At 39.8% G+C, this 16833-nt stretch overlaps 1 protein-coding gene across 3 annotated transcripts in view; it reads right to left on the bottom strand.

Moving 5' to 3' along the window:
- The window catches only part of LOC149433078 (uncharacterized), a 144510-nt gene that overhangs the window by 41951 nt on the left and 85726 nt on the right, over positions 1–16833 (bottom strand). For all 3 annotated transcript variants that reach the window (XM_089664680.1, XM_089664681.1, XM_089664682.1), the window contains exon 5: positions 14729–14944. In XM_089664680.1, the coding sequence (XP_089520806.1) occupies positions 14729–14944 (216 nt within the window). The remainder of the gene's footprint in view (positions 1–14728; positions 14945–16833) is intronic.

Genomic DNA, 16833 nt, shown 5'->3' with positions numbered 1-16833 from the left:
CCTTATGTATTATACATGGAGATCATATCCCCCCCCCCTTATGTATTATACATGGAGATCATATCCCCCTTATGTATTATACATGGAGATCATATCCCCCCCTTATGTATTATACATGGAGATCATATCCCCCCCTTATGTATTATACATGGAGATCATATCCCCCTTATGTATTATACATGGAGATCATATCCCCCTTATGTATTATACATGGAGATCATATCCCCCCTTATGTATTATACATGGAGATCATATCCCCCCCTTATGTATTATACATGGAGATCATATCCCCCCTTATGTATTATACATGGTGATCATATCCCCCTTATGTATTATACATGGAGATCATATCCCCCTTATGTATTATACATGGTGATCATATCCCCCCTTATGTGTTATACATGGAGATCATATCCCCCCTTATGTATTATACATGGAGATCATATCCCCCTTATGTATTATACATGGAGATCATATCCCCCTTATGTATTATACATGGAGATCATATCCCCCTTATGTATTATACATGGAGATCATATCCCCCTTATGTATTATACATGGAGATCATATCCCCCCTTATGTATTATACATGGAGATCATACCCCCACCTTATGTATTATACATGGAGATCATATCCCCCTTATGTATTATACATGGAGATCATATCCCCCTTATGTATTATACATGGAGATCATATCCCCCTTATGTATTATACATGGAGATCATATCCCCCTTATGTATTATACATGGAGATCATATCCCCCTTATGTATTATACATGGAGATCATATCCCCCCCTTATGTATTATACATGGAGATCATATCCCCCCTTATGTATTATACATGGAGATCATATCCCCCCTTATGTATTATACATGGTGATCATATCCCCATTATGTATTATACATGGAGATCATACCCCCCCCCCTTATGTATTATACATGGAGATCATATCCCCCCTTATGTATTATACATGGAGATCATATCCCCCCTTATGTATTATACATGGAGATCATATCCCCCCTTATGTATTATACATGGAGATCATATCCCCCTTATGTATTATACATGGAGATCATATCCCCCCTTATGTATTATACATGGAGATCATATCCCCCCTTATGTATTATACATGGAGATCATATCCCCCCTTATGTATTATACATGGTGATCATATCCCCCTTATGTATTATACATGGAGATCATACCCCCCCCTTATGTATTATACATGGAGATCATATCCCCCTTATGTATTATACATGGAGATCATATCCCCCCTTATGTATTATACATGGAGATCATATCCCTCCTTATGTATTATACATGGAGATCATATCCCCCCCTTATGTATTATACATGGAGATCATATCCCCCTTATGTATTATACATGGAGATCATATCCCCCCTTATGTATTATACATGGAGATCATATCCCCCCTTATGTATTATACATGGAGATCATATCCCCCTTATGTAATATACATGGAGATTATATCCCACTTATGTATTATACATGGAGATCATATCCCCCCTTATGTATTATACATGGAGATCATATCCCCCCTTATGTATTATACATGGAGATCATATCCCCCCTTATGTATTATACATGGAGATCTTATCCCCCCTTATGTATTATACATGGTGATCATATCCCCCTTATGTATTATACATGGAGATCATATCCCCCCCTTATGTATTATACATGGAGATCATATCCTCCTTATGTATTATACATGGAGATCATATCCCCCCTTATGTATTATACATGGAGATCATATCCCCCCTTATGTATTATACATGGAGATCATATCCTCCTTATGTATTATACATGGAGATCATATCCCCCCCTTATGTATTATACATGGTGATCATATCCCCCCTTATGTATTATACATGGAGATCATATCCCCCCTTATTTATTATACATGGAGATCATATCCCCCCTTATGTATTATACATGGTGATCATATCCCCCCTTATGTATTATACATGGAGATCATATCCCTCCTTATGTATTATACATGGAGATCATATCCCCCCTTATGTATTATACATGGTGATCATATCCCCCCTTATGTATTATACATGGAGATCATATCCCCCTTATGTAATATACATGGAGATCATATCCCCCTTATGTATTATACATGGAGATCATATCCCCCCTTATGTATTATACATGGAGATCATATCCCCCCTTATGTATTATACATGGAGATCATATCCCCCCTTATGTATTATACATGGAGATCATATCCCCCCCTTATGTATTATACATGGAGATCATATCCCCCTTATGTATTATACATGGAGATCATACCCCCCCCTTATGTATTATACATGGAGATCATATCCCCCCCTTATGTATTATACATGGAGATCATATCCCCCTAATGTATTATACATGGAGATCATATCCCCCCTTATGTATTATACATGGAGATCATATCCCCCCCTTATGTATTATACATGGAGATCATATCCCCCCTTATGTATTATACATGGAGATCATATCCCCCTTATGTATTATACATGGAGATCATATCCCCCTTATGTATTATACATGGTGATCATATCCCCCCTTATGTGTTATACATGGAGATCATATCCCCCCTTATGTATTATACATGGAGATCATATCCCCCTTATGTATTATACATGGAGATCATATCCCCCTTATGTATTATACATGGAGATCATATCCCCCTTATGTATTATACATGGAGATCATATCCCCCTTATGTATTATACATGGAGATCATATCCCCCTTTATGTATTATACATGGAGATCATATCCCCCCTTATGTATTATACATGGTGATCATATCCCCCTTATGTATTATACATGGAGATCATACCCCCCCCCTTATGTATTATACATGGAGATCATATCCCCCCTTATGTATTATACATGGAGATCATATCCCCCCTTATGTATTATACATGGAGATCATATCCCTCCTTATGTATTATACATGGAGATCATATCCCCCTTATGTATTATACATGGAGATCATATCCCCCCCTTATGTATTATACATGGAGATCATATCCCCCCTTATGTATTATACATGGAGATCATATCCCCCCCTTATGTATTATACATGGAGATCATATCCCCCTTATGTATTATACATGGAGATCATATCCCCCCTTATGTATTATACATGGAGATCATATCCCCCCTTATGTATTATACATGGAGATCATATCCCCCTTATGTAATATACATGGAGATCATATCCCCCTTATGTATTATACATGTAGATCATATCCCCCCTTATGTATTATACATGGAGATCATATCCCCCCTTATGTATTATACATGGAGATCATATCCCCCCTTATGTATTATACATGGTGATCATATCCCCCTTATGTATTATACATGGAGATCATATCCCCCCCTTATGTATTATACATGGAGATCATATCCCCCTTATGTATTATACATGGAGATCATATCCCCCCTTATGTATTATACATGGAGATCATATCCCCCCTTATGTATTATACATGGAGATCATATCCTCCTTATGTATTATACATGGAGATCATATCCCCCCTTATGTATTATACATGGAGATCATATTCCCCCTTATGTATTATACATGGAGATCATATCCCCCCTTATGTATTATACATGGAGATCATATCCCCCTTATGTATTATACATGGAGATCATATCCCCCTTATGTATTATACATGGAGATCATATCCCCCTTATGTATTATACATGGAGATCATATCCCCCTTATGTATTATACATGGAGATCATATCCCCCCTTATGTATTATACATGGAGATCATACCCCCACCTTATGTATTATACATGGAGATCATATCCCCCTTATGTATTATACATGGAGATCATATCCCCCTTATGTATTATACATGGAGATCATATCCCCCTTATGTATTATACATGGAGATCATATCCCCCTTATGTATTATACATGGAGATCATATCCCCCTTATGTATTATACATGGAGATCATATCCACCCTTATGTATTATACATGGAGATCATATCCCCCCCTTATGTATTATACATGGAGATCATATCCCCCCTTATGTATTATACATGGATATCATATCCCCCTTATGTATTATACATGGAGATCATATCCCCCCTTATGTATTATACATGGAGATCATATCCCCCCTTATATATTATACATGGAGATCATATCCCCCCTTATGTATTATACATGGAGATCATATCCCCCTTATGTATTATACATGGAGATCATATCCCCCCCTTATATATTATACATGGAGATCATATCACCCCCCTTATGTATTATACATGGAGATCATATCACCCCCCTTATGTATTATACATGGAGATCATATCACCCCCTTTATGTATTATACATGGAGATCATATCACCCCCCTTATGTATTATACATGGTGATCATAGCCCCCTTATGTATTATACATGGAGATCATATCCCCCTTATGTATTATACATGGAGATCATATCCCCCTTATGTATTAAACATGGAGATCATATCCCCCCTTATGTATTATACATGGAGATCATATCCCCCCTTATGTATTATACATGGTGATCATATCCCCCTTATGTATCATACATGGAGATCATACCCCCCCCCCTTATGTATTATACATGGTGATCATATCCCCCCCTTATGTATTATACATGGAGATCATATCCCCCCTTATGTATTATACATGGAGATCATATCCCCCCCTTATGTATTATACATGGAGATCATATCCCCCTTATGTATTATACATGGAGATCATATCCCCCCTTATGTATTATACATGGAGATCATATCCCCCCTTATGTATTATACATGGAGATCATATCCCCCTTATGTAATATACATGGAGATCATATCCCCCTTATGTATTATACATGGAGATCATATCCCCCCTTATGTATTATACATGGAGATCATATCCCCCTTATGTATTATACATGGAGATCATATCCCCCCTTATGTATTATACATGGAGATCATATCCCCCCTTATGTATTATACATGGTGATCATATCCCCCTTATGTATTATACATGGAGATCATATCCCCCCCTTATGTATTATACATGGAGATCATATCCCCCTTATGTATTATACATGGAGATCATATCCCCCCTTATGTATTATACATGGAGATCATATCCCCCCTTATGTATTATACATGGAGATCATATCCTCCTTATGTATTATACATGGAGATCATATCCCCCCTTATGTATTATACATGGAGATCATATCCCCCCTTATGTATTATACATGGAGATCATATTCCCCCTTATGTATTATACATGGAGATCATATCCCCCCTTATGTATTATACATGGAGATCATATCCCCCTTATGTATTATACATGGAGATCATATCCCCCTTATGTATTATACATGGAGATCATATCCCCCTTATGTATTATACATGGAGATCATATCCCCCCTTATGTATTATACATGGAGATCATACCCCCACCTTATGTATTATACATGGAGATCATATCCCCCTTATGTATTATACATGGAGATCATATCCCCCTTATGTATTATACATGGAGATCATATCCCCCTTATGTATTATACATGGAGATCATATCCCCCCTTATGTATTATACATGGAGATCATATCCCCCCTTATGTATTATACATGGAGATCATATCCCCCCTTATGTATTATACATGGAGATCATATCCCCCTTATGTAATATACATGGAGATCATATCCCCCCTTATATATTATACATGGAGATCATATCCCCCCTTATGTATTATACATGGAGATCATATCCCCCTTATGTATTATACATGGAGATCATATCCCCCCCTTATATATTATACATGGAGATCATATCACCCCCCTTATGTATTATACATGGAGATCATATCACCCCCCTTATGTATTATACATGGAGATCATATCACCCCCTTTATGTATTATACATGGAGATCATATCACCCCCCTTATGTATTATACATGGTGATCATAGCCCCCTTATGTATTATACATGGAGATCATATCCCCCTTATGTATTATACATGGAGATCATATCCCCCTTATGTATTATACATGGAGATCATATCCCCCCTTATGTATTATACATGGAGATCATATCCCCCCTTATGTATTATACATGGAGATCATATCCCTCCTTATGTATTATACATGGAGATCATATCCCCCTTATGTATTATACATGGAGATCATATCCCCCCCTTATGTATTATACATGGAGATCATATCCCCCCTTATGTATTATACATGGAGATCATATCCCCCCCTTTTGTATTATACATGGAGATCATATCCCCCTTATGTATTATACATGGAGATCATATCCCCCCTTATGTATTATACATGGAGATCATATCCCCCCTTATGTATTATACATGGAGATCATATCCCCCTTATGTAATATACATGGAGATCATATCCCCCTTATGTATTATACATGGAGATCATATCCCCCCTTATGTATTATACATGGAGATCATATCCCCCCTTATGTATTATACATGGTGATCATATCCCCCTTATGTATTATACATGGAGATCATATCCCCCCCTTATGTATTATACATGGAGATCATATCCCACTTATGTATTATACATGGAGATCATATCCCCCCTTATGTATTATACATGGTGATCATATCCCCCCTTATGTATTATACATGGAGATCATATCCCCCCTTATGTATTATACATGGAGATCATATCCCCCCTTATGTATTATACATGGAGATCATATCCCCCCTTATGTATTATACATGGAGATCATATCCCCCTTATGTATTATACATGGAGATCATATCCCCCCTTATGTATTATACATGGAGATCATATCCCCCCTTATGTATTATACATGGAGATCATATCCCCCCTTATGTATTATACATGGAGATCATATCCCCCCCTTATGTATTATACATGGAGATCATATCCCCCCCTTATGTATTATACATGGAGATCATATCCCCCCCTTATGTATTATACATGGAGATCATATCCCCCTTATGTATTATACATGGAGATCATATCCCCCTTATGTATTATACATGGAGATCATATCCCCCTTATGTATTATACATGGAGATCATATCCCCCCTTATGTATTATACATGGAGATCATATCCCCCCTTATGTATTATACATGGAGATCATATCCCCCCCTTATGTATTATACATGGAGATCATATCCCCCCTTATGTATTATACATGGTGATCATATCCCCCCTTATGTATTATACATGGAGATCATATCCCCCTTATGTATTATACATGGTGATCATATCCCCCCTTATGTGTTATACATGGAGATCATATCCCCCCTTATGTATTATACATGGAGATCATATCCCCCTTATGTATTATACATGGAGATCATATCCCCCTTATGTATTATACATGGAGATCATATCCCCCTTATGTATTATACATGGAGATCATATCCCCCCTTATGTATTATACATGGAGATCATATCCCCCTTATGTATTATACATGGAGATCATACCCCCCCTTATGTATTTTACATGGAGATCATATCCCCCCTTATGTATTATACATGGAGATCATATCCCCCCTTATGTATTATACATGTAGATCATATCCCTCCTTATGTATTATACATGGAGATCATATCCCCCTTATGTATTATACATGGAGATCATATCCCCCCCTTATGTATTATACATGGAGATCATATCCCCCCTTATGTATTATACATGGAGATCATATCCCCCCCTTATGTATTATACATGGAGATCATATCCCCCTTATGTATTATACATGGAGATCATATCCCCCTTATGTATTATACATGGAGATCATATCCCCCCTTATGTATTATACATGGAGATCATATCCCCCCTTATGTATTATACATGGTGATCATATCCCCCTATGTATCATACATGGAGATCATACCCCCCCCCCTTATGTATTATACATGGAGATCATATCCCCCCTTATGTATTATACATGGAGATCATATCCCCCCTTATGTATTATACATGGAGATCATATCCCTCCTTATGTATTATACATGGAGATCATATCCCCCTTATGTATTATACATGGAGATCATATCCCCCCCTTATGTATTATACATGGAGATCATATCCCCCCTTATGTATTATACATGGAGATCATATCCCCCCCTTATGTATTATACATGGAGATCATATCCCCCTTATGTATTATACATGGAGATCATATCCCCCCTTATGTATTATACATGGAGATCATATCCCCCCTTATGTATTATACATGGAGATCATATCCCCCTTATGTAATATACATGGAGATCATATCCCCCTTATGTATTATACATGGAGATCATATCCCCCCTTATGTATTATACATGGAGATCATATCCCCCCTTATGTATTATACATGGAGATCATATCCCCCCTTATGTATTATACATGGTGATCATATCCCCCTTATGTATTATACATGGAGATCATATCCCCCCCTTATGTATTATACATGGAGATCATATCCCCCTTTCCCCCCTTATGTATTATACATGGAGATCATATCCCCCTTATGTAATATACATGGAGATCATATCCCCCTTATGTATTATACATGGAGATCATATCCCCCCTTATGTATTATACATGGAGATCATATCCCCCCTTATGTATTATACATGGAGATCATATCTCCCCCTTATGTATTATACATGGAGATCATATCCCCCTTATGTATTATACATGGAGATCATATCCCCCCCTTATGTATTATACATGGAGATCATATCCCCCCCTTATGTATTATACATGGAGATCATATCCCCCCTTATGTATTATACATGGAGATCATATCCCCCTTATGTATTATACATGGAGATCATATCCCCCTTATGTATTATACATGGAGATCATATCCCCCTTATGTATAATACATGGAGATCATATCCCCCCTTATGTATTATACATGGAGATCATATCCCCCCCTTATGTATTATACATGGAGATCATATCCCCCCTTATGTATTATACATGGTGATCATATCCCCCTTATGTATTATACATGGAGATCATATCCCCCTTATGTATTATACATGGTGATCATATCCCCCCTTATGTGTTATACATGGAGATCATATCCCCCCTTATGTATTATACATGGAGATCATATCCCCCTTATGTATTATACATGGAGATCATATCCCCCTTATGTATTATACATGGAGATCATATCCCCCTTATGTATTATACATGGAGATCATATCCCCCCTTATGTATTATACATGGAGATCATATCCCCCTTATGTAATATACATGGAGATCATATCCCCCTTATGTATTATACATGGAGATCATATCCCCCCTTATGTATTATACATGGAGATCATATCCCCCCTTATGTATTATACATGGTGATCATATCCCCCTTATGTATTATACATGGAGATCATATCCCCCCCTTATGTATTATACATGGAGATCATATCCCCCTTATGTATTATACATGGAGATCATATCCCCCCTTATGTATTATACATGGAGATCATATCCCCCCCTTATGTATTATACATGGAGATCATATCCTCCTTATGTATTATACATGGAGATCATATCCCCCCCTTATGTATTATACATGGAGATCATATCCCCCCTTATGTATTATACATGGAGATCATATCCCCCCTTATGTATTATACATGGAGATCATACCCCCCCTTATGTATTATACATGGTGATCATATCCCCCCTTATGTATTATACATGGAGATCATATCCCCCCTTATGTATTATACATGGAGATCATATCCCCCTTATGTATTATACATGGAGATCATATCCCCCCTTATGTATTATACATGGTGATCATATCCCCCCTTATGTATTATACATGGAGATCATATCCCTCCTTATGTATTATACATGGAGATCATATCCCCCCTTATGTATTATACATGGTGATCATATCCCCCCTTATGTATTATACATGGAGATCATATTCCCTTTATGTAATATACATGGAGATCATATCCCCCTTATGTATTATATATGGAGATCATATCCCCCCTTATGTATTATACATGGAGATCATATCCCCCCTTATGTATTATACATGGAGATCATATCCCCCCCTTATGTATTATACATGGAGATCATATCCCCCTTATGTATTATACATGGAGATCATATCCCCCTCTTATGTATTATACATGGAGATCATATCCCCCCCCTTATGTATTATACATGGAGATCATATCCCCCCTTATGTATTATACATGGAGATCATATCCCCCTTATGTATTATACATGGAGATCATATCCCCCTTATGTATTATACATGGAGATCATATCCCCCTTATATATAATACATGGAGATCATATCCCCCCTTATGTATTATACATGGAGATCATATCCCCCCCCTTATGTATTATACATGGAGATCATATCCCCCCTTATGTATTATACATGGTGATCATATCCCCCTTATGTATTATACATGGAGATCATATCCCCCTTATGTATTATACATGGTGATCATATCCCCCTTATGTGTTATACATGGAGATCATATCCCCCCTTATGTATTATACATGGAGATCATATCCCCCTTATGTATTATACATGGAGATCATATCCCCCTTATGTATTATACATGGAGATCATATCCCCCTTATGTATTATACATGGAGATCATATCCCCCCTTATGTATTATACATGGTGATCATATCCCCCTTATGTATTATACATGGAGATCATATCCCCCCTTATGTATTATACATGGAGATCATATCCCCCCTTATGTATTATACATGGAGATCATATCCCCCCTTATGTATTATACATGGTGATCATATCCCCCTTATGTATTATACATGGAGATCATACCCCCCCCCCCCCCTTATGTATTATACATGGAGATCATATCCCCCCTTATGTATTATACATGGTGATCATATCCCCCCTTATGTATTATACATGGTGATCATATCCCCCCTTATGTGTTATACATGGAGATCATATCCCCCCTTATGTATTATACATGGAGATCATATCCCCCTTATGTATTATACATGGAGATCATATCCCCCTTATGTATTATACATGGAGATCATATCCCCCCTTATGTATTATACATGGAGATCATACCCCCACCTTATGTATTATACATGGAGATCATATCCCCCTTATGTATTATACATGGAGATCATATCCCCCTTATGTATTATACATGGAGATCATATCCCCCTTATGTATTATACATGAAGATCATATCCCCCCCTTATGTATTATACATGGAGATCATATCCCCTCCTTATGTATTATACATGGAGATCATATCCCCCCTTATGTATTATACATGGAGATCATATCCCCCCTTATGTATTATACATGGAGATCATATCCCCCTTATGTATTATACATGGAGGTCATATCCCCCCTTATGTATTATACATGGAGATCATATCCCCCTTATGTATTATACATGGAGGTCATATCCCCCCTTATGTATTATACATGGAGATCATATCCCTCCTTAATCTCCTCTTCTCAATAGAGAATAAATTCAGTTCCTCCAATCTTTCCTCATAGCTGATCTCCTCCATGCCTCTTATCAGTTTGGTTGCCCTTCTCTGTTCTTTCTCCAGTTCCCCAATGTTCTTTTTGTGAATTGGTGGCAAAATCTGAACTGCATATTCCATATTACTACTGATTTGTGTGTGTGTGTGTGTGTGTGGGGGGGGGGGGGGTAACAACACCTAACATCTCTCTCTGGAATCTATATCTCTTTTAACACAAAAGAGGATTTTTCTCGCTTTAGAAACCGCAGCTTTCCATTATTAAGCTTGTGATCTACCAGAATTCCCAGATCCTTCTCCACCATTGACCCCCCCAGATCCTCTCCACAAATGACCCCCCCCAGTTGTACCCCCCTTCCCCTAGTATGTATGGTGCATGCATATTCTTAGCCCCCAAGTTCAGAACCTTACATTTATCAACATTAAACCTAATTTACTTCATAATTGCCCAATTGCACAGAGCATTGAGGTTGGCTTGCAAGTTGGAGACATCCAGGTCCCAAACCAGGTTTTACTAACTACTGAAGAAAATGAAACAGTTTCCTCTGAATGAAAGAAGCACCTTGGAGCCCCTCAACCTACCTGGATGAAAATGCTGAGTGACACAAAACCCTTGTAATACCATGGAAGGGCACAGCCCTTTCACACTATGGGTTTAATTTACTAAAGACAATTAGACTGTGCACTTTGCAAAGTGCAATTTCAATCTGCAGCTGCAGTTGCTCCAGAGCTTAGTAAATGAGCAGAAGATCTGCTGACTTCCATCATCCAATCATGTGCAAGCAAAAATGTGTTTGTTTTATTTTCTTTGCATGCTTATTCTTGGCAAAGGGAAGCTTGACCTCATTAACAAAGCTCTGGAGCAATTGCACTTTGCAAAGAGCACAGTTTATTTGCCTTTAGCAAATCAAACCCATAGTGTGACAGTTCTGTGCCCTTCCATGGTGTTAAAAGGACTTTGTGTCACTCAGCATTCTCATCCAGGCAGGTTGAGGGGCTCCAAGGTGACTGGGTCCAGTATGGAAAGCAAGTGTGGGATTGTTGGCTTACCCCACAGCGGAGTATGGGGGGGGAATGAACACCAGGAGAGAAATAGTGGGCCCTAGCTTGTGCCCAGACGCGAAGTGTCATTCTAAGCGGGACTGTGATAGCAGAGCTGGAAGATGTTCCCTGGTATACCAGGTTGCTAAACTTGGCATAGGAGCCCAGTGAGGGTTCCAAAATAACAGCCTATATGTGTTTCTAACTTTTTTTTCATCCCTTTGTTACATCTTGGTATTGCCAAACTCCACCAATCTCTTTTTCAGCCACTCCATGACTATAGGTACTCCTGAGGTGACTATATGGCATTTCTCAGAAAAGGTTTCCTGATGTTGACAACAGTGGATCATAGCTGGTTCTAGTATATAGTCTAGAACTTGCTGACTTCTAATATCTGGCAAAGATCTCAATCATTGAAATATGAACTAAGTGTATTAGTTTTACCATTTCTAATGATTGTTATTAGTACAGTATAAGATCTGCAATACCTGTGCCCTTCAAATCCATAGCTCGCCTTTCTGATCAGGTGCTTGTCTTTAAGGCTTGGTTCACATCTGTGCAGGTGGTGCCACTATGGGACCCGCACAAATACCTGCTGCCGCACCACCCATACAGAGGAATGTGGGACCCATGGGAACGTGGCATTAATGCTAATGGCACGATGCCTGCACTAGAAATCACAACTGTACTGGGAACCTCGGTACCTGTACGGGTTGTGATTTCCGAAGACGTGCAGGGACTTCTTCCTTGCATGTCCTGGGACACTGGAGTCCATTCAAATGAATGGGCTCTCGTGCCCATGCAAATCGCGGCCCGAACAGCCGCACATATGTGAACCTGGCCTAAGAGACTGTCTGCGCTCTACATCCACAGCGATCAGCCAAAAAAAGCCCACACACTGATGTTGTTACTCCGCTGATGTTTATTCCACCAAACTGGATTACAGCTTTAGGTCCAATAGGGGTGAAACGCATCAAAGGGACTGGCTACAGGTGGGGACTACCACAAGCCAGTGTGACGTCATCAGTGTGTGGGTTTTCTTGGATGATCACTGGTTTTGTCACGATCCGCCTGGCGGCATCTCTATTTGTCCACAGCACGGATTTCCTCAGGGCGTGGGGTCTAAGTCCCAATCTGCTTATTCACCAGGGCCCCTGATGGTGGGGATGGACTTGGAGCAGACTGAGACCAGGTCGCGACCCCTGAGTATGTCCGACAATGGTAGAGAGCACCGTCAGAGGAGTGCAGGGTAAGGAGTCTGAGGTGAAGAGGCTGGCAGACCTGGTAACCAGGAACGATCCCTGCGGGATGGATGTATCGTCTGGGTGGCTGGAAGCGTAGTCGGGCAGGCCAGGTCAGCAACGTGCGGGCAGCGAGGTACCGGAGGAGAAGGCAGAGAATGGTCGGGGTCACAAGCCGGGTTCAGTAACTAGCGGACAGTGTGGTACAGAGGGTCAGGCAGAAGGATGGTCAGGCAAGCCAAGGGTTAAGCAGGATACAATCAGGGTCAGGTACAATGCAGAGGTCAGCAACGGAGTAACACAGGATCAGGTATCAGGAACAGAGCACAAAAGACCAAACGGCAATTTGACATACCTCCTGTCCTGTTTAAATAGCCCGCCCTGTGCTGTCATTGGTGCCAGGCGCGTGTCCGCGATCGCGAGTGCGTATGCGCGGCCATCGCGATCACCCAGGTCCCGCTGGTTAGGATGCATCGGTGTCCTGCGCATGCGCCACCCGGCACATCGCGGCAGGGACACCGATCCCTGACAGGTTTTGTAATTATTGTGAATTGAATATTATTTTTATTTGAACACCAAAAATATACTTCTTAATGAAAGAATATCAGCCACAACTTTTTGATATATAAGTGAGTGTGAAAGTCAGTGGTATTTGGTGGAAAGCAGTAAGATACAGCAATCACATTTCAGAGTTAGCCTGTTTAGAGCAGTCAGAACAATTAAAGATGACGTCTGATTGGTTGCTTCTCTTGGTTATCAGGTGATTAAGGCAATGTATAGATTTTGCACTTTGAATCACAATAAATCTTCCATGTGTTTCAACATTTTTTAACAACAAATGCTCTCAGAATGATGTCACAGTGTGACTTCATTGACATAATTATCTCACCCAGGTCTTCATTGGACATCATGGCATGTAATTTCCTCATCTTCTTCTGAAAGGTTGGGAGACATCTCACATATTCTGATGCCTTCTCTTCTTTACTGAACAAAAATAGATCCTTGGCCAATCTAAAAATACTGGGCTGTTCCTTTTCTATCCGGGACTTCATCTGATCACTGCTGTCCCCCAGATCATCAATCACCACTATAACCCTCTCCTGTCCTAGAAAAATAAATCAAAGAATAAACGGGCCTGACTACCAAGTGTGAATACATGATGAAGAACTAACTTGTCAATTACTCCCCCAGTTTCAAGCACACAATTGTCTAAAATGTCTTAGTATGTTGTAGCATTAATGGGGCCCTTCACTGGAAATGCCTCAAGTCAAGAATATGGAGGAGTGTCTGCACACTATACCCCATATAATGAGAGCTGTGATGGCCAGATGTCCACAAACACATTTAAATGCAGTTATATAATAGTTTATAAGTAGTGGTGGGCCAAACACCCCCCTGTTCTGTTCACGGTAAAACATTCAAACCTAATGAAAGTTTGGCCATGAACTTCGAACAGAGGGGACAACTCACTAAGCAGTGTTTTACTGCACCTGAGTATGCGGTAAGATACCGCACAGCTGCCAAACACATTCTTTAATGTTTCGGCTGTCAGCGGGATTCCCCGCTGACAGATGAATGTAAAAAGAAGTGACGGCATCGCCCGGCAATTACATTTTTTTTTAAAGTGGTCCTTCCCATCCATACCAAGTCCTTTGGTTCTGCCAATATTGCTTTAAAAAATGGCGTGGGGTCCCCCCCAAAATCCATTCCAGACCCTTATCCAAGCATGCAGCTTGGCAGATCAGGAAAGGGAGGGGAGTGAGTGACCCCCCCTCCCGACCATAACAGGCCACATGCCCTCAACATGGGGGGGGTGCTTTAGGGCAGTGCTCCCCCCGCCAAACCATCTTGTCTTCATGTTCATGGGACAAGGGCCTCTTCCACACAACTGTGGCCGGTGGTTGTGGGGATCTGCGGGAGGGGGTGATTAACGATATCTGGAAGTCCCTTTTAACAAAGAGCCCCCCAGATCCCAGCCCCCCTCCATATGAATGAGTATGGGGTACATGGAACCGCTACTCATTCACAAAAAAAAAAGTGTAGTGAAAAAACTGTAAAAAATGACAGTATATGGTCTTTGACATATGGTCAGTATATGGTCTTTAAAATAAAAATGTTAAAAAATGTCCCCCGAAGGAGATCCAATGTCAATCATGATGCCCGCTGACCCGAAAAAAGAAAAAAAATGTTCCTCTCTCGACGCTGGCTCCCAGCTGTCTGACAGCTGCACCGGGATGACAGTTTTTAAATACTGTGATGACATCACAAGGTGGTGAGGTTACCCCTGCCCCCTTGTGATGCCACCATGCACTATGGTCAGGTGCATTGCTTTGGCCAATCACAATGCACTGTCAGGGTGCAGTGCACTGTGGGGTACGGTGGTCAAATAGCCTCCCCGAACGCCCCGAACGCCCCTTACCATTTATGTGTTCGAACACACAAATGGGCGATGTTTGGGTCAAACTTACATTCAACTCGAACATCTAGCCCAACACTATTTATAAAGGTGCCCAGATTGGTGGACTCATGATCCTAATGTCATCAACTGACTTTAGATATGTTTTAGAAATTTAATGCAGGGTCCATCTACCTCGCTTTTCTGGAACCCCTCACCCAATTGAAAAAAAAAAAAAAAAGATTGGGAGAATTTTTTTTACTACAAACGGTCTAACTTTCAAACATTTCTAGATTTTTCAGGGACATTATTTCTCTTAGTTTTTCTAGTGGTGACAAAGGAAGTTGCAGACTCACTGGCCAGTTTATTAGGTCCACCTGTTCAATTGTTTGGTAACACAAATTGCTAATCAGCTAATCACATGGCAGCAACTCAATGCATTTAGACATCTAGACAAGGTGAAGACGACTTGCTGAAGTTCAAACCGAGCATCAGAATGGAGAAGAAAAGGGATTTAAGTGACTTTGAACGTGTCATGGTTGTTGGTGCCAGACGGGCTGGTCTGAGTATTTCAAAAACTGCTGATCTTCTGGGATTTT

This window comes from Staurois parvus, unplaced genomic scaffold (assembly GCF_062004578.1).
Source record: "Staurois parvus isolate SC_StPar_1 unplaced genomic scaffold, SC_StPar_1.0 ptg001987l, whole genome shotgun sequence".
Classification (NCBI taxonomy): Eukaryota; Metazoa; Chordata; class Amphibia; order Anura; family Ranidae; genus Staurois; species Staurois parvus.
Note: the sequence above shows the minus strand (reverse complement) of the source record. Positions and strands in the feature narration are given on the sequence as shown.